Source organism: Polistes fuscatus, unplaced genomic scaffold (genome assembly GCF_010416935.1).
Source record: "Polistes fuscatus isolate 324 unplaced genomic scaffold, CU_Pfus_HIC Scaffold3, whole genome shotgun sequence".
Classification (NCBI taxonomy): Eukaryota; Metazoa; Arthropoda; class Insecta; order Hymenoptera; family Vespidae; genus Polistes; species Polistes fuscatus.
In genome coordinates this window covers 15,770,242-15,790,617 of record NW_025113107.1, presented here as the reverse complement: position 1 = coordinate 15,790,617, position 20,376 = coordinate 15,770,242, and the positions used below count along the sequence as shown (strand labels likewise).

Below are 20,376 nucleotides of genomic sequence, written 5' to 3'. Positions count from 1 at the left end.
ATGTTTTCGCATAAAAGCGTAAGTATCGACGTAGACGTAGCGTGAAATTGGAAAGCAAACGAATGCGTGATAATCGATGCGACAAATGAAAATTCTGCTTGTTCGACCCACTGAATATATATAAGTGGTAGTGGAAAGTGAGTATATATATTTTTCGTATGAGTGAATCATTTGCACGAGTGTGCGCGCGTGCGTGTGCTGTCCAGCTATGATTTAAAAACCATCTAATATTTTTTCCTTCTATATATATTGTATATATGTTACCGCTAAAGTGCAGAAATCAGTTATTCCGCGGATTATCTGGGGTGATTCGTTAAAGTTTCAAATTTCGATGAATTTTCAATTTTAATGGGGTGCGAGGGGTTTTCTTTGAACCATTCGCGATGACCTCATACTCGAGTGAATTTCCTTATCCAAGAAGAGGAATCATCATCATATACTTGGTATTCACCTTCATAGGGATCCACAATTTGTATTCCATTTGCACTTTCCCATTTTATTTTTATTTTCCACGGCTAACGTCGCGGAACATAACGACCAAGTAATCTATCCATCTATTTATAGATGACCGTCCGATAATACTTACTCCGAGTAGTCGATTTTGCAATGGTGTTCGCCGCAAAAGGTGGTTAACCTGGAACCCTTTCTTTTTTATTTTTTTTTTTGTTTATTACCGAATAAAATGGTATTTACGAAGTAACTGTTAGTATAACACAATTCTCGTATTTTACTTTTTTCATATTAATCGTCATAAATACGTAACAGTATTTGTTTCCTTTTATTCGAAAACAAATTGAAATATTCTAATGATAGTAATTAAAATTCATTTAATGACAAATCGTATCTACAAATTGTTCGTATTTTAAGATATCAAATTTAGAAACTAGATACTTGTTAAGCAAAACAAATCATATAATTTATTAAATGACTCACCGACGTTCGTAAATCGGTGGATCATTTGATAGTCAAATCGCGCGTGGCTCGAACGAGAGAGAGAACAAAAAAATAGCGTCGCGTATTAGTCAAAAAATTAGCATTTTTCGCGGGAGAACGCAATTGCGAATGAAAAAGAGGGAAATCGAGTAGAGATAGATAGGAAGAACAATTTATTGAGTTCTACGGAAAATCATTTTTTTTTTTGGTAATTGAAAGATTTTTTTTTCATATTTACAATCCAGTAATGATAAATGCCAGTAATAAAATTTCTTGGGGAGGGGGGGGACGAAATTACTTTCCAAACAACCCAATTTATATCTGCGACTTTGGTAGAGAGGGAAAAAAACAGCGCGATGCCTCTGATTCGAACATGAAAGTCATTCGCTAATCGTAATTACGCGTCACCAAGCGTACATAATATATAGCAAGATATCCGCAGTGAAACGAAGCCCAGCTATAGCTAACTGGTGGTGGTAGTGGTTGTGTCGGCGATGGTGTTGGTGCTTTGAGAGAAGAGAACGTGTACGCGATTGGCACGAGGCTATATGATGCGCTCCTCTTGCATAATCCTGATGCGCGTGTCCGTGCATAAGAACACGTTACTTCGTATACGTATACCTTGGACGAGGAACGCATCGGTAACCTTTAACTTTCTGCTGCTCGAAGGTAAAAGAAAAAAAAAGAAGGAAAAGTAGAAGTATAAGTAGAAAAGAAAAAGCACGAACAAAGGCAGCAGCAACCTTTCTTCGTCGTATGAGAATCGATTCGTCCGTACGATTACTCTTATCCCTCTCATTCTACTTTTGTTTTCTTCTTTCCTCTCTCTCTCACTCACTCTTGATGAAAATAAAAGAAAGAAAGTTCTCTCGTTGACCCTTAACCCGAGGTTTAAAGGAAAAGAAATTTCCGATTCTTCTTGGTTTACTTTAGAAAGAGATCCTTTCGAGCACCTATTCCCTTTCGATTTACTCCTTTTTGAATTTTCTTTTACTTTTGGAAAAAAAAAGTCCAGAAAGTTGATACATTTACTGCTCCACCTTGACCACTCTCTTTGATCCTCGATATTTCAACGTTGGGTTTTACTCCTATGCGGTAAGACGAATCTTTGATTTTCGTGGTTTTGTTTGTTTCTTCGTAGGCGGTCATTAATATTATTTTTCTCTTTTTAATCATTTACATTGACATTGATTTATTTATTAATTTTGTTCTTAAAAAGAGTAGTCAAACCCTAAAAATCGTCCTGGGGCTGCCACGTATTCTTGAATCGGTTCTGAATATACCGCACATTATTAAAAGTTTATATTGAATTGTATTACAATTTTTGAGAGACGGTTGTCTATTTTTTGCTTAGCTTTCTTTTTTAATTGTGAGATATTTGATTATACATCTAGGTTGACAATGATGTCAAAAATCCTCGAATCGGTTCTGAATATATCCTACGTTATTACAAATTTATAGCGAATTCTATTACAATTTGATGGGGTTGTCTATTTTTTGCTTAGCTTTCTTTGTTAATTGTAAGATATTTGATTGTACAATTAGATTGACAATGATATCAAAAATTGTCGAATCTGTTCTAAATATAGCCGACGTTGCTAAAAATTTATATCGAATTTGATTACAATTCGAGATGATAGGGTGTTTTTTTTTTTGCTTAGCTTTCTTTGTTAATTATAAAATATTAGATCGTAGAACTAGGTTGACGGTAAACGCGTTAACGTACAATGCTACTTCCTTAGGGATTTATCGTAGACGTTGAAATATTCATCGCGAAGACAAAGAGAAATAGGAGAAAAGAGAGACCTATTCTCGGTGTATTTATCGGTTCGTCGCACGACGACACGCCTCGACGTGCCTAACGACTTTTCTATCTTTCCATTCTCCTCAACTCGACTCTCCTCAACGGGGGCCGACTCGCTGTCATTTCGGAGATATACCTACCTCTCTTTTCCCGAACGCGAGTTTGCGGAAAGCGAGAAAACGAGAACGAATAAGTCGGCCGTGAGAATCTTGTCGGCGTTGAAGAGCAAATAGAATCGGATTTCCCCTTGGCTTTTCCATTCTTACTATTTATCAATCGTTCCTTATTTCTTTCTTTTTATCAAATCAACTTGTTGAACGCCCATCAAACGTCCACCTTTCAATTATTCATATTATTATATCATATTTTTACATTTTTCCTTTTTCTTTTCTATTTTCAATCATTTTTAATAAGAGATTGTTTTATTTTTATCGGCTGCTCGCAAAACTAGACAATTAAAGATCGAACGTAAATGAAATTCGATATACGCGGGGTTGGATAGAAAAGTTTTGAAACTCCGTCGAAAAATGAAAGTAAGTTTGATCGAGGAAAAAAATTGTTTCCGCGTTATGCCGAAAAGTTTTCGCAACCTCCTTCCACATATATCAAATCGTTTTCAAATTTTCCTTCTTATTCTCGAGTAAGTTTGACATGCAAATAACGCGCGGTGTTATTTATTTAATATTGTTTTGCCAAAATATACATATTATCCAATCTGTTTCTTTGCCTTCTCTCCCCGTTGCCTTCTGCTACTTTTTAAGAAACGTTCAAATCCCATTTCTAAAAGTAAACTAACCGTTAATAATTTTCCGCCCATTTGAAAGCCTTCTAATAATGTTGTTTTTAACACTAATACGAGAGGATACTGCTGGCATTATCGATGATGAAAAGTTTGAACGATCAATCGATGTAAAATTCCATTTACTTTCCTTCCGAAATTGTTCTCATTGATTTTAAACGTCGATAAATGGTTGATGCATCCATCTCCAAGTCCATCGTTCAAGCTTTTCCAATGTATTCGAGTCAGATCTTTATCAATAATTTTGTACGATTCATTCCCCTGAAATTTTGTCAGTCACCCTGAACGAGGATTTTTTCATTAACGTCACTTACTACGTCACTTTGAAACCTTTTAAAATGATTTTTCAATAAGATAAATTATTAGAACATTTTTTCCTTCCATGGATTTTACAGTTGATCCAATTTGTTTCCTCGGTGTTAACAAAGCAACGTGTCTGTTGTGAGTTAAAAATAATAATAAAACACAAAAAGTGTACAACCAACGTAGGTGAAGTTTATCGGGTTCCGTTTTCACCTATAATAAAAATGAGGTTACGTTGTTACTTAAGATGTCGTAGATAAATCCTTAGAGTCCTGAGCAAGCGCTTTCTTAAATTTATAGGGGACCGTAAAAAAAAAAAACTCTCCCATCAAGTCACAGTAATTTCCACTTAATCCTATCTAACTATCCTAAATTTTGCAAGCGAGCACACTAATTTTATCATTCGTATCCACTCGACGAATAGATTTAATAATTGTTAAATTAACCGAGTTACTATACTCGTCAACTGACGTAGGTGTTTTTATTATTATTATTATTATTACAAATAAGAAAAGGTCAAAATCGTAATTGACGTACTTTAAAAAAGGGAAATCATTTTTTGATCGTAACAACGACGACTAATATTATTTTTATAATCGAACAGTCAGACAAAATTGATCTTGCGATATATTTGACGAGGGTGTTTTTAATTTGCGACGTCATCGTTCTAGTCATTTCTAAATATAAAAATAAAAATAGAAGTAAAAAGAGAAACAAGTAAAACAGACCAGTAGAAAACTCGGTAAATAATTAATTAACGTTTCCCAGAGGGAGAGAAAAAAGGGGGCCGAGGGATTTTTTTCTTTTTTTCTTTTTTTTTCGTGTAACCTATAAAAGACTTTTCCTTTTTATTTTTGTTTATCTTTCTTTTATCGGAAAGTACGGTACGTCGTAGGGGATGGTTTGGTGGTATGGTAAAAAGGTAAAGAAAGAAATTTTGATCGAACATCGTTGTTGAAAAGCCGATCTCTCAGCGGAGACACGAAGGTATCTCCTCAGGAGTTTAACTCGGATGCTGTTTTTCCGCCGAGTTCTTTAGTATTTCAATGAATCTCTTGCCTCACCCGGAGAAGAGTTCCCTTTATTCCCACAGGATACCTTTTTCTCTCTCTCTCTCTCTCTCTCTCTATTTTCCTCCTACGCGAAGCTCTTAAGGGATTAGTACGTACTTTGTGTTCCTCCCTTTTATATATATATCTCTCTCTCTTTTTCATTTTCTCTTACCTCTCTTCTTCTTCTTCTTCTTCTTCTTCATTCCTCTTTGTTTGTTTGATTCTTTTTTTTTCTACAAACCAGGGTGGACCAAATCAAAGATGCATCATCTCGGTGTCCCTTTTAAATTCGGTCATTTCACTCATTTTCACAGAAAAAGAAAAGTAGAAAAACTTGTCCAATTTTTTTTTTTCTATTTATAACTTTGATACAAATCTAAGAATACTTGATATTTTTCTTATCCGTTCGGAACGGTACTAGTTGGCGATATTTTTTATAAACGACCAACAGATTTATTCTTAAAAAATGAAGTTGATCTAACGAATGCACCGGTTACACCTGTTGAATACTATTTTTCAACGATTCAATTTTACGATACTTTCCTATTCGTGGGTCAATGGTGGGTCGTGGTTTAATAATCGTCAAAAGTTTAATTAAGAAAACATTTGGAAATCTAATCGATTTTCTTTTAACTTAATTCGTTAATTTTTGTCTACACTCCTTTCCCATGCTCCCCCCCCTCCTTTTCTATCGATATTTCATTTCTCTTTCCCTTCTATCTTCCTTTTGCTTTATCGGAGCACGTCGAAATCATCGAAGAGGGGATGAGGTGGGAGGAAGAAAAAAAAGAAAGAGAGAGATAGAGAAAGATTTGTTCGTGCGGAAGTGTCACGCGTTAGCATTAAGAATTCCGTGAGCGGAGCGAAAGTTGTTGTAAATCTTGGGTTAGATGGAACACACAAGTATTATATTTATATACATATACATATATACATATATATATATTTCTACATTTGAACTTTACAATCATTATTTGCATAAATATAATGGTATACGCGTATATGAATAAAATAGAAGGGGGACCTATTTTTCATTCTATCGAATTGATATACGACTTATAATCTGTATTTGTCCGTATACACACTCAAGGGACAATTATCTAATATACAGCTATAGTTTAAATATCTCATTTCAATGAGAAGAAACGTATCTCCTTTCTCTTCCTCTTCTTCTTCTTCTTCTTCTTCCTATTTTTTTCTTTTTTTCTTGTTTCCTCTCGTTCGCGTTTGCACGGTCATCTTCCTTTCACCGGAAAGGAAAAAAAAATAATCTATAGAGATTGATAAAAAGATTGATAGATCTAATTTATTATCTTGTAGATTAATGACCCATGGAAGAGTATTTATTCATTCATATTCAGTGTAGGAGGAATTCAGGCGTAAATCAGTTTATGGAATTTACCGCGTAAAACGTCAAACTTATAATGAATACATTTTTTTTCCTTTTTTTTATTTTATTTTTTTTTTGCATTGTTACGATTATTATTATACGAGATGTTTTTATAGTCGAACATCGAAGTAGAAACAATAGCGAGGTTTACGAACGGGAAATGTTTTTTTTTTATTAACCTGTTTATATTTTTTTCTATTCATATTTTAACTGCATCAAATAAAAATAGTCGATAAATGAATTTACGTTTGTAAAGATATTGCAAATAAATTGCAATGGGGAAAGATGGTAAAAAATTAATTACGTAAAATAACGAATTGAAACGAGGAAGAAGGTTATATTTATTTATTTGTTCGTTTTGTTTAAATGTATCTCATTCGCATAAATCTTTTCATAAACTTGTTTTAGATAGTGATTAATTTATAGAAAAATGACGAGTCAAAGATATCATTTGGGTGGAAAAACTCGTTCCGATTACGTTCGGTTGTTATCTCATGTCTTACTCTGAAAAACCAGTTTTTGATATTTCCTTTTTTTTCTTTCTAAGTATTTTTACCCCCCTTTTTTTTTTCTTCTTCTACTAGAGTTCAAATGATGTTTTCGCTTTTCCAAACGGTCATTGGACGTGCGACATAAATGGAAAAAAATCTACGAGTCGCGTAGATAAACGCACGCGTAGAAAAGAGATGCGATAAAAAGAAATCTAACATAAGAAGAAGAAGAAGAAGAAGACGAAGAAGACTAAGAAGAAAGATAGAAAAGAAAAATCCGAAGAACCAGCTTCGTTGCCGCTGCAGGCCAGTTTCGCTTTCCTTCGGAAACCTGTCTATAGAATCTTTTTAAAAGACCAACAACATTCGCGGTTTGGCTTCGAGCCGAGCTGAACCGAGTCGAGTCGAGTCAAGTCAAGTTAAATCGGGAGTCCTATCGCCATCTAGAAAGGCACGGTTTCATATGTAATTAAGAAATTCTATACTTCGAATGCTAAACCCCATTACGATGCAGATATATGTATGCTGCAAATGCGTCCTTACAATCGTTTTTTTTTGTTTTCTAATTTTTTCTAATATCATTAATTATATATTTATTTATGTAATTTATATTATTTTTCTTTTCTTTCTATTTTACGTCTTTTCAGTTGCAATTAGAAATAAATGCGAGGGAATGTGCGTGCGTAATTGTTTGCGATTGCGTCATTAAAAAATTGTTTCTTTTTTTTTTTTTTTCTTTTAATTACCTACTCATCAATTTAATATCGAAATTTATGATTATTTACGATATCTGCGTGCAACGTCCTTTCTCCTTGTAATAATAGGCATCGTTGTATCATCGAATTCGAAGCTCCACGATCCTAAGAGTTAAATATCGTTCTTTAGATTGTAGTTAATAACGAAAGACGGTAAGGAATATTTGCAAAACTAAAAATTAAAGTTACGTAAATTATCTAGAAATCTTCGGGATAGAAAATAAAATGTAATATTTAATATTATCGAATAAATTGTTAACTTCTATTACATAAAACCGAGGGTCTCTCGTTATTGGATAGTCATTTTTCTGAGAAAATAATTGTCGATATCATGCCAAAACGTGTACCATTGGATTTTTTGTTTTTTCTTCTTTTTACACATACATAAGAATATAAGTACATAGATGGTGATAAACGATAAAATTCAATTGCACGGAAACAGGTAGCACGATATTACTCGAGTTCTCGAGACATTCGAACGGGGCGTCTAATTAGGCGAAGTAAAAGGATAAAAAAAGCAAAGTAAGAAAAGAAATAAAAGAAGAGATAAGAGCCAACGAGTCCTTGTATATGTTATGTTACTTTGATATAATATAAATTATCTTTAGGAACGTTTTGGAGAAAGAGTATTAGGAAAAAAATTATTATTATTATTATTATTATTATTATTATTGCTGGGAACGCGAAAAACACGCTGAAACTTGATACGTTGAAAATAATGATAAAAGGATAAATTGAAAATATCGAACAAAATATATCTGACGTACGAGTTGGAGGAGGAACAATAACGTAACGTTTCGAAAAAAATATTCTTTGGAATAATGAATTATAAAATCATTTTCATTTGCACGGAAAAGCATGCAAGCTAATGCGCGATAATTACGAGGGATCGTTATAAAGAAATTTTTGTTCTTTTTTCTTTTTTTTATCGGAATCTATTTAATATGCTATAATTATGGTGAAATGTTCAAGATTTTATTTATACAAATTTATAGATCAACGATATGAGAAAAATACAAATTTATTTTTTCAAAGATAATATTATATTTTATAACATCGTACAAGCCGAGTGTCGTTATTTATAATACGTCCGCTTGATCGCATCGTCGATTATTTTTCTCGTAAATTAAAACAAATAAAAGAAGACTAAACAGAAAAATAAAAGGGGGAATGTGCAATTATAAATAAATTGTCATTTTAATTTGCATATAAAATTATTTTACGTGTAAATTACTTGAACGTGTACATACGCACACGTGCGTGCGAATAAATAAATGAATAAATAAATAAATAAATAACAATTGTTATCAACACACGTTTTATTTTTATATTCGAACGAATATAATTAAATATTGTTTGCTTTCTTCTTTTCTTTTTCTTTTTTTATTGGACTTTAGTAAAATTTTATTTTGAACTCGGAGAAAATGTTCCCATTCGTCAAAATAATCATCAAGATATCGAACAAAAAGAATCTTCATAATTTTTGACCGTTTCACCTTTTCACTGGAGATAACCCGAACGTCGAAACGCATATTGGATATCTCCTTGTTCTATGTTTTAAAATTACTGTTAGATATAAGCAAAAACAGGTTTTAAAAAAGCTTCGGTTTAAAAGATAATTATATTTTTCTAGCAATTCTTTTCTCTTCCGTTTCATTTTTTTTTTTTTTGAACTAAATTGCATAAGATATATTTTAATAAGAATGATTAAACGAATTAAACGTAGTTTCCACTCGGAAAATGATTTACAATTATTACGCGGATAAATATATTTGATTTGATTAATAATAATTTGATCGGAATCTTATTTCTCGATATTTCAAGCTCACCGAGATATTCCTTAAAATCGATGAAAATATTTTCATAATTAACTCATAACGTATACAAAATTAAATAGTATTTTTATTATTGTACTTTGCTTTTCATAAAGACATTAAAAATAGATAAATGTGAATGGTAAAGAATGGCATTTCGCATTTCTGTATCGGCGAGCTTCAATCGTCACATTATATAACCTGCATTTGTTTTATCTGCGCACTTTAACAAGCATTTTCTTATCAACGTGACGAGCATCGTAAATCACTGGCATATATATGTGTGTGTGTGTGTGTAGCCGTAAACGAAGGAAGGTTTTGCTGCGCTATCTTTGCTTTATGACCAATCTTTTCTGTTCGCATCTTATAATCATAATTTTATCTTATATTATCAACAAAGTGTTACAAATCTGGTACCACAAAAGTTAAACAATTTTTTTTTTAAATATCAATTAACGTTCCGTAATATTTAAAAAAAAAAATAAAAAACGAGAAACATACTTTTATTCAGTCACATCTGAAAAAAAGTTAAACCGTATGAGTGGCCTTTTGAAAAAATCTTGTCAAAATGTGACAAGCTTATGAATGGAGAGAGAATTTGCGATACGTATCGATAAATCGATAGTCGATAGATCGAGAGTCAATTGGGCTAACACACGGTTGCTCAATGTTCTGATTTTTTTTTGCGTGAAATATTAAAAAAAAAAAAAAACGAGAGATCGAACTGGCGTTGCTCTCGCGAACGGTTAAGAAAAATCTAATATTTGAATTGACCACATAAACGTATTCGTTTATAAAAGGATTTTTCTTTTTTTTTTTTCAACCTTTGAGTGCTAAATATCTCAATCCAGTATCGTTAAAAATTACTTTCGAGGATGCGTCGATAAAATAAGGTTCGGTAAATTCGTTCGATTCGAATGTTTTCCCTCTTTCTCTCTATTTTCTTTCTTATTGTCTGTTTTGTCTCAGGAAGATAATGATAATCAGAGTCATGAAAATGAAGTGGAACAAATGTGAGAGAGCTCGCATATTCGTATTCTCTCGAAGCGAGTCTTTGGCAAATGTTGGCTGGAGAAAAGCGATATCTTCCAAAACACTATAGTGAAAATTGCTAGGAAGGTCCAATTTGGAGGTTGCGATGCCTCGTTAATGTTATTCAACCGCATCGAAGCAAAAGCTGCACCGCCTGTTGCAGGCGCACGCGCGAATGCACATACTTAGCTCGTATATATACTTCATTTTCTTAATTTCACATACTACTGTTAATGCGCGCAAGTCCGACCGCATTTTCGAAAAGGTAAAATGAAATTTTCAAACGGCGCGAGAAGGGTTGCTTTTAAGTATTAACAAAATTGCGTTACTTTACTCGATGATTTCTTTTTTTAATATTTATTCTCGTATTTATTTTAAATGACGAAACTTCGCGTGATTATTTTTTAGAAATCTCGTTATTCGTAGACACGAATAAACTTTTGTCAACGTTTGCACCAACGTAATTAAAAGAAATAATTGTCTTTCGCTTAAAAATTCAATGTGTACATCCGTCTTTTAGCTATAATAATTTAATATCTACAAATTTCTTTTTCTTTTCTCGCGTATGAATCTTCTTCTCTACCGGATATGACGGTATACGATTAGAATCGTCGAATGGTTTTCATTTCATTCCGTAGGCATGAAGTTGCATACCGATGTTTCTTATATAACATCGTCATCGTCGTCGTTGTCGTTGTCCATCGTTATTGACGTTTACCCGAGCTTTTTTTTATCTCCGAAGAAAGTTTCAAACTCGTTTCCAAATGAAAAATATTAAATTAATTCGTAGATTATTACTAGCCCCACGTTAATTGCAAGTAACTCGGTTTAGCAGCAAAACTACAAATCGGAATCCATTGATTCCCTTGCGTAATCAAAAGATTTATCGATTTTGATAATTAACCAAACGGTAAGCCGTGCAGAGAACTGGAAAACTTATAATTTAGTAGCTACACGTAACCAAACCCTCCTCGACTATTTTGTCGTCAATGCAAATTCTATTTCCCATCCGAGAATTCAAAGCTTCTCTCTAACGAACCCAGATCAAATGTAATCTATCTTATCGTTTCGAATCGAATCAATCCATTTAAAAAAGTGAAAAGAATTATAAAGAGCAACTGAAACAGAGAGATCGATAAAATCCCGAATATAAATCATTCGCGCTGCAAACGTTAACGAGAGGAACATTCATCGGGAATTTTCAAGAGGATAGATCGGTTCGATAAAAAGAAAAAGAAACGAAAATATGAACGTTTCTATTCCTGATGACAATTATTATTGAAAGAGAAAAATAAAGTACAACGAAGTATTTAAAAACGTATGCCCGTTCCCCCCTTTCTTTCGCTCTGTTTATTTTTATTTCAATAGTCGCGGTTATTATATTTGTTCAAACTAATTGACAAAATAATCAATTTTTACAGAAAACTCTACACATACGTTCCATTTATATTTATATATATTTTATTAAAAAGTGGTATTGTAAATGTATTACAATTAAATGGTGTATCCTGTATACGAGGGTTGGTTGATCGAACAGTACACAAACAAAAAGCTTCTATTATATATTTTTTGTTTTTTTAAAATGAATTTGAAAAAAGAATGTTTTCCGTGTTATGCTCAAAACTATTCAACTATTATAAATAATTTAATTATTATTATACAATAATGTATCTTTATTAAGCATCACAGTCCAAGAATAGGAACTATAAAATATAATTATTCTTAACGATATATATTTTGTAACGCGATTTATCGGGGTCGTATTGTATACTTATTTGCATACGTGGAGAGGTTTTATCGTAGGTTTGAATTTCGATGCGTCATCAGAAGAAACAATTTAGGATAGATCACGAAGGACACACAATCATGCTTGGTCGGCTATTCTAAATATAGTATCATAGCAACTGTCATTATCTTCAATTATCTCAAAAGCTAGGTTGGATGCCTTTGCAAACACCCGCAATATCATGTACTAACCACAACCACGTGCGTAGGTAGTAGAGGCGTTTAGTAGATGTACTCGCCTATCTTACATATACGTTAGCGTACTGGCGCAATGCAAAATTGATGGCTGCGAATGACGTGTGCGGTCGCACATTAGAGTTGCACTTTAGTACGATGAAACGTTGGGACGGTCTGCCTTGGTAGTTAACGTTTCGCTTAACCGCCGTTATCTCGGAACAATGAAGAGACTGCTACGTTTTAATCGATACTCCCGTTGGAAGGTTAATCGTTTATCAGTTATCCTCTACCTAGTACCTCTACACTCGCTTATGGACCTTGAATCGTCGCTACGACCCTTCAAAATCAATTTTAATCTACCATCGATCATCTTTACCAACTTTTTGTATTTCCATACAAAAAATAATAATAATAATTAAAAAAAGGTATACAAATATATTTATTTATTATTTTTTCTTTTTAATATACATATAATGCAAAATATATATATTTTTTTCTTTTTTATTTATTTAATTTTATCACCTAGAAAAATGTCCACGATGAAAAGCATATTTTTTCTACGATATTTCAAGGTTATCGATAATTTTTAAATTATTTCTTTTTCTACTTTTTTTTCATTTTAGTCGATAAGGTACTTTGACAAAAAATATTAGTAAAAAAAGAGAATAAAAGATGAAGGCTGATTGTTGCACACTTCCTACCTTTTTTCTTCTTTCTCTTTTTCACGAGTGCAATTACTCGTATGCACAACGTGCCACTACGTATTGCATGCAACTAAAAATATTAATATAGTCTACCTTGAAATATTCATTTTCCTTCTATTTTCTAACTTTTATTACTACGTAGAATAAAATACGTCGAAAGAACGATAGGATAGTTTGTTGGTTAAAATTGATCAAAATACGACATTTCTTTTGTCTTTCAATTAAAATGGGATCTCAACTCAGGAGCCTACGTACAAAAGATTCGATTTCACGGTTTCGATTAAATTGTTGAAAAGGGAGGAAGAGGGGAGGGAGGCTCGAGGATAAATCACTTCTCTTTCGGTTTTCACCATGATTGCCAAGTGCCGGTGTGTATTTCGATGCGTTGTATATTGATTTGTAGGCATGTCAAGTGTCGTCGGAGAAAAAAAGAAATAGAGAGAATAAGAGGAGGAGGAGGAGGGGGCGGGAGGGGGAGAAGAACGTCAGAGAACCGTCAAAGAATCCGCTTGCACATCGTTCTCGTTGTTTTTCGAGCATACTCTCGATAGATTCTCCTATATGTATATGAATATTTGAAAATAAGAGGTAGGGATCTGTCAAGCCACTATTAGGTACGCCGCGAGAGTATTTATTCTTGGCAGCAACGATTCTCATAGTTGATATCCCCTAAAAATAAACCAACCGCTGCACGCGTTGCACCCGTTGCACTTCGATCGAAAATGTTCAAACAAACGAAGAAGAAAAATTCGATTCGATCGATTTGCACTCTCGGCCAACTCCTCGCACATTCGCACCCTTTTTCCTTATTTGTCTCTTTCCATTCTTCTTGTTCTTTTTCCAACTAGCTACCACCTAGCCCCAACCTATTCTCATCTCTTTTCTTTCGCGAAAAGAAAAAGTTTGCGCAATTTCTCGTTGATAAAGGATCGACTTAAATGTGTCAACGATCGCGTCTTCTATAAAAGCACCGCACTCGTCGCGGCCTCCATTCCAACGAATGAGAAAGACGGAAAGAGAGAGAGAAAGAGAGAGAAACGAATGGAAAGATGCTGAAACGAATGTGATAAATGTGACGTGAGCGAAAAGGAAAAGAGATGTTCGTTCCTTCGTTGAGTGTCTTTCGATAGTCGATGGATTTTTCATTTCTTATTACCTTCGATAAAGATTTCTCATCCATCGAGACGCCAAAGATCACTTCTTTAGAAAGAAATTTGTTAAACTTGCTAAAAGGGTTATTCGCTGATCGATCAATTTCAGTTTTCTTTTTTATATTTGAAACGTATTCGATTAGATTTGCTTAGATCATTTTTCAATGAAATATAATAGGTAGTAGAAAGATGTAAGAAAAAAGTTAGAATAATTTTTCTGTATATACATTTGGGGAAGGGGGGGAGGCAATGTTTTAAATTAAGAAAAAGTACTTGAAAAATATTAATAGTTTTCTATCATACATTTGTGTTGGATTATTTAATTATTTGATACATTTTATTCGCGACACACATATATATATTTGTTCTTAATGATCATTAAGACTTGTTGTTAACGCTATAATTGAGTCTCTCGGGGAAACTCGAAACATCGAGTCTTAATCGTTGAAATATAAGCAAATAATGGTAATTTAGCAACCGTACATAAAAGCAAGCGAATTACTCTGACTAGGTACAGCATGTCGCAAAGCAATTTGCTTTATGGTTACGACTTTGTAAAGTCACACGTGTCGTTCGCAGTCTCGTTATGTTACTCGTCAATGAAATTTCTACTCTAGTATTTCTCACTCTTACCGTTGAATACCTGCACGCACGCACGCACGTCGATTTCATCTTATGCAAGATGTTTCATTTACTATAATATACACCGAATAAAAGGAATATGATAATGGAAATGATAATTTCTCTCTCGTAGGAATACAACAAACCGACATTTAAAATGATAGAATAAAGTAGAAAAAAAAGTAAAGATAGGTAGGTATATTAGAAAAGGTACGGTTAGAAATTTTGGGCACATTTCGTATCCAAACTCGATCTCATATTCCGAGCATGAGCTCGATCTCTTGCTTTATTTAGTTGTATTTCGATGCAGTATTTAAATGATCCACGACTACCTACCAGAGGCTTGGCATACACTTACGGTGTCTCTTATTCGGCTTCTATATTCTCTTTTCCTCTATTTTACACTCAACTCTCTTATACGATTCCATCTCTCTCAGACTCCAATATATTCTTCATGAATATGTAGCAACGCTCTTGCACTCGGCTTCTTCTTCCACCTTTTTCTACCGGCATACATTTTCCGCTTATTATAACGTACAATACTAAAAATATAACATTGCTCTCTAAACTCGTTTACGTAAGCCAAGTAATAGTAGTAGCAAATCGTTTCGCTAACCTGCCACTACTCCTCTTTTTCTCATAAGAGTTAAACATTTATTAGAACGAAAGTAACCGCGATGATTACTTCAATGACGTTACATCTTTTTTTCCTTTTTTTGTTAAAAAAAATAAATATAATTCGAATTATTAATGGAAAAATGTTCATATATTCCATACGAAATAGGGGAAAGGAAGGAGGAGACAAAAAAGTAATGCGCTATTGACATTCCGTTCCCTCTTGCTACTCGACTGTAATAAAGATAGCTAGACTCATCGACGTTTCTACTTAAGCAAACTATCTTCTTCCTCTAAAGTACTTATATACGTTCGGAATCGATCGAACGTAATGGTCGACCACGTACAATCTTTTTTATGTATATTAGATACATTTTAAAAAACGATAATATTGCAGATTTAAATAGAACTCTCAAATGAAATCACGTTCGGTAACTGTGGACGAAAAAAAAGAAAAAAAAAAAGAAAAAAAGTAAAATAGAAAAATAGAAAATTAATCGAAAGTGATCTCCCGCCCCATAAACCAATTAGTATAACGCGAAGTAATATTTACAATTCGGAAACAAGTTTAAAGTGAGGAAATAATTTTCTTTCTCGTTTAGGTATAATTAAATTCTAAAGTATAATAAATACCCATTTTACCTTTTTCTACGGTTCTTGGATTGCCCGGAAAGTTTCGTGTCGATTTATAATTATATATTCAATTAATATTTTTATTAAATATCTATATATATATATATATATAATTAATCTCAAAAATTATTTAACGTATTAAAAATTACATAATTATATGTTAAAAAATAATAATCGACGGTAACTTTACCGTCTTTTATATATTACATTTATTGGAAATAATGAAAGATCGGAGACAAAAATGCGAATACATTCGTAGACTTTTATTTTCATTTTTACGTCGTAAGTGGATTCGTCAGGATGATTTCGCTATCTCTGTAGCAAGATAAATAAATGTTTACGAATGAGAAAAAGGAAGCGAGGGACGGGGGGTGAGGAAGAAAAAAGAGGAACGATAAATCATTATTATCGTCGTTACGCGTATAGGTACGGTTTGCCCGTAATACTTAAAGAACGTTTTCTGCGATAGATACGAGAGGTATAAGCGGACGTGGCGGGAAATTCAAAAATGGGGTTAGCATTTCGATAAAAAATATTGAATAACCCGCATTTCCGCGTATACCAGAACATTTTCTAAAAGCGATAGGGAGTAGAAGAAGGAAGAGTCTTTACGATCGCGATTCCTCTTCCTCCGTTTTCGATGCGACAAGCCTTTACGAGGTAGACCTTGCGATAACCATAATGGCCGGTCTCAAACCATTATCGTCACTCTATTTCACACTCGATATCTGCAAAGACTTTTCCTCTTCTAGCATCCTATCTAAAACCCTTTTCTAGATTTACCTGCTCGAAATCATCTCGATAACATCCATTTATTTTCTAACGTGTAATAAGATTAATAATAATTCGTCGGTTAATATATCTCTACAAATTCGAATCTTTCGTATAAACATATACGCGTATAGTAATTTCGAAATAAATTATTATATAGATATACGTATGTATCTTCGATAACAAATACTCGAATTTTTCACGAAAATATACGCGCGGTATGGTTCTCGAAAATATTATTGCAAATGATATATATTCTTTAGAAGCATATATATATATATAAAAAAAAAAGAAAGAAAATATATGTATAAAATTGAACATTTTATTTTCCTCAATTCTCGTATCTTTTTATTTTTCAGGTGCGGAGGTGCTGGACTCGAAAGGTTAGCAGCGCTCTCGTGGTTTCGTATTACCGTGTCTGTGATAAATAGCTAGAACCTACTATACATTCCAAAGTCTGTGAGATAGTTCCGTTGCTAGATAGTAGAAAGATAATAGTACTTTTAGTTTCATTTTCGAGATAATTTTCAATTCGATAGAAGAAAAAGAAGAAGAAGAAAGAAAGGGAGAAAAAAAAAGAAATAAATAAAAAGAGGCAACGTTTGTAACCGTTCGTATCGAAAATAACTCTGGACACGAAGAGATGTCTGGAAGCAAATGGATCGAAAATCGAGAGAGCGAGTTTGGACCACCGCCTTACGTACGAAGGCAACGATTCAAATTTCAAACTAACGAGAAAGATAGTAGAGGAGGGGGAGGTGCACGAGATACGTAGATCGAAATCAGTGATCGATCTATCCGTCGAAACTCAAACAGCCGAAAGAACTAGAAGACGAATCAAAATCAGACAGCATTGGAGCGAGAGAATAAAACCATCGAAAAAATCTATCGACGAGGAGGAAGAAGAAGAACCGAGAAAGACTTTAAAGAAGGTCGAAAGAAACGACTCGTTTATCAAACGATTGGTCAAAACTTCGAAGGAAAATATCACCCAGGGATGCGAGAGATTGGTCAGAAACATTCGTAAGAGTCCTCGCGTTTTGAAGAAAAAATTACATTTGGGTAAAAACGACGAGGATTCGTCGAGTAATTTGAAAAAGGACGATAATCATCTTAGACCTGTGCCACCTGTTAGAAGAAAAGGATCGAGGAATAGGCCGCTTCTATGCGAATTGGACTTATTGAGAAAACCTAAGGAATTGGTAGTATTGAGTAAAGATAGGAAACGCGAGGAAGATTCGTCGAGATCTAAAAGTGTTTCGATCGAGGACGTAGAAGATTTGATTCGTTCGGAAGACAATCTTCGTTTATTGGAAGAGCGTGTACATTTAAAAAGACGTTTCGAGAAGAAAAAAGAATCCGAGGATTCACTTTTAGTCGACTGCTCGCCTATTGTACATAGACGTTATTACACGCGTTCAAAGTTATCGCGAGAAAAGGAAAAAGAAGAAGAAGAAGAAATAAATGTTAGTGAGTCTGAAAGTAAGTTGTTAGAACGGTGCAAGTTCGAAAGGAAAGTGAAATATTCTCCGCCGTCGGACAAAGAAGATAGGAAGGAGAAGAAGAAGGAGAAAGAAGCGGAGGAGGTTCATAGGTCATCGAGACGTAAACGGCAAATCTGTGATAAGGCTAACGAGTCATTCGATCTCGAAGAAGTTTCAACGACTGCTGGACAATTGTCGATAGTTGGAAAGAGTAGTAGTAGTAGTAGTATTAGTAGTGACCAGTTGCATGCGCGCGCTTCGAGCACGTCGTCCGACGTAAAATGCAAACTTGCAAATTTGTCGGATGCACGAGGAGTAGAAGAAGAAGGAGAAGAGAAACGACGAGAACGACAACGACCACGACGACAACGATTACGACTACAACAACGATCGCAACGGCGACTTCGACGACGACAACAACAACAACAACAGCAGCAAAAGCAAAAGCAACAACGAAAAGGGCCAGGACGACGAATAGACGAGCCACGTCGACCCCAACGAGAACAAAGTGAGCGAAACGAAGCGGAGGAGGAGGAGGAGGAAGAGGGAGAAGAAGAAAAAGAGGAGGAAAGCAAAGTTAACGGTTCGAAGTTATCAATCGAGCAATTATCGCCGTTAATAGAAACACCAAGAATTTCGATAGGAGATCTCGAGGATGAAAAAAGTATTCTCTTAGATGAAAGCTCGAACGAACCTCGATCGAGTATAAAAGAAGAAAGTGTCAATTTGAAATCACCGTCTATCGATGTTACCGTTGGCGATGTTTTACGATCCGTGACTGTTCTACGAAACGATTCCATCGAAAAGAGTATCATCGACGATAGGATCGAATCGTCGAAGAACGACGAGAAGATCGACGACGACAAAAGTAACGCTAGTGGTAGGAATTGTATAAAGTATCGAGCATCGAAATCGACCGACTCGAAGATGAAAATGACGATTAGAATTATCAGGATTCGCGACAAACTGATGCTCGGTTTGAGCGCGTTTGTGATCCTATTCACCTTACTTTTGGTGATGGATCTTCAAATGGATCTCGGTTACAGTGGACATCATTTGGTACCAAGCCACGGTCGCGTCAGAATCGGCGACGATCCCAACGTCGAAACCGTTTACACCGGATTTAGACGAAAATTTTTACAACGTACCAATGCTAGCAAAGAACAATACGACGCGTCTACGTACACGCGTTCCGTCAAAGACATTACCGTTTCACCGGGGACCGAAAAATCCGATAAACACGACGATTTTGCCGATTTAATCGAATTCGTTACGAACGGTTTTGATATTAACGCCGACGAGGGTGTCGTTAGGATTAGTGCCGAAGATCATAGTTATAATCCAACCTTGGGAGAACTCCGACACGTTGTCTTAGGGTAAGTTTTTTTTAACTTTTTCTATGATCTAAGAATCAAATATTTTTTCGCAAATTAAAGGACCCATTCGTTTGATTTTTAAAAGTAATTAAAAATAAATTTAGCATTAAAGTTAGAACGTTTCGCGAAAATTCGAATTTGAAATACATCAAATGTATTCATCCGAGAATAAGGATCGTTCCCAAAATCAAAGTAAATTCGACTTCTAACTGACGGTTAGATTTAATCTTCGGTATATATATCAGTTGCTAGCAAGATAATTCATTCTCAAATGAATATTCCATTAATTATCCTTATCCTTAGAAGAGAACTTGGCAAATACATTTTAGAAAGTTTCCTCGAAAATCGTTTTAAAGGTTAAATCAACGATAGAGATTCGTTAAATCTAACATTTTGATATAAAATATTGGATAGGTCCGAGAAAAGAAGACCGAAGCCACGATAGGAGACATTAAATTGGTGTTTTCTGTTGGTGTACACGCGTACACCGTGTTCATAGGAAGACGATTTTCTTCTCCCGAGTCATTCCACACGACGAGATCGTGTCCGTTGGTGCGAACGCGATTGCGGACTCTTCCTCACCCTATATCCACCCTTTTTCCTTCCTTCCTTTCTTCTTTCTTAGGTCACCGTTCCCTTTTCTTCTTTTTATTTTTTCTTTATCCTCTTCCATTTCGTTAAGGTTC

At 34.3% G+C, this 20,376-nt stretch overlaps 2 protein-coding genes across 3 annotated transcripts in view; both read left to right on the top strand.

The window, feature by feature from the left end:
- Window positions 1–17,389, top strand: part of LOC122519470 — an 87,384-nt gene extending 69,995 nt beyond the window's left edge. For both annotated transcript variants that reach the window (XR_006304294.1, XM_043638926.1), the window contains one exon: window positions 17,190–17,389. The gene's annotated coding sequence lies outside the window, so the exon portion shown is untranslated. The remainder of the gene's footprint in view (window positions 1–17,189) is intronic.
- A 61-nt stretch (window positions 17,390–17,450) lies between these two features.
- The window catches only part of LOC122519447 (extracellular serine/threonine protein CG31145), a gene marked incomplete at its 5' end in the record, with an annotated part of 36,834 nt that continues 33,908 nt past the window's right edge, over window positions 17,451–20,376 (top strand). Inside the window, one exon of the mRNA XM_043638868.1 lies at window positions 17,451–19,690. Coding sequence (XP_043494803.1) covers window positions 17,451–19,690 — 2,240 coding nt within the window. The remainder of the gene's footprint in view (window positions 19,691–20,376) is intronic.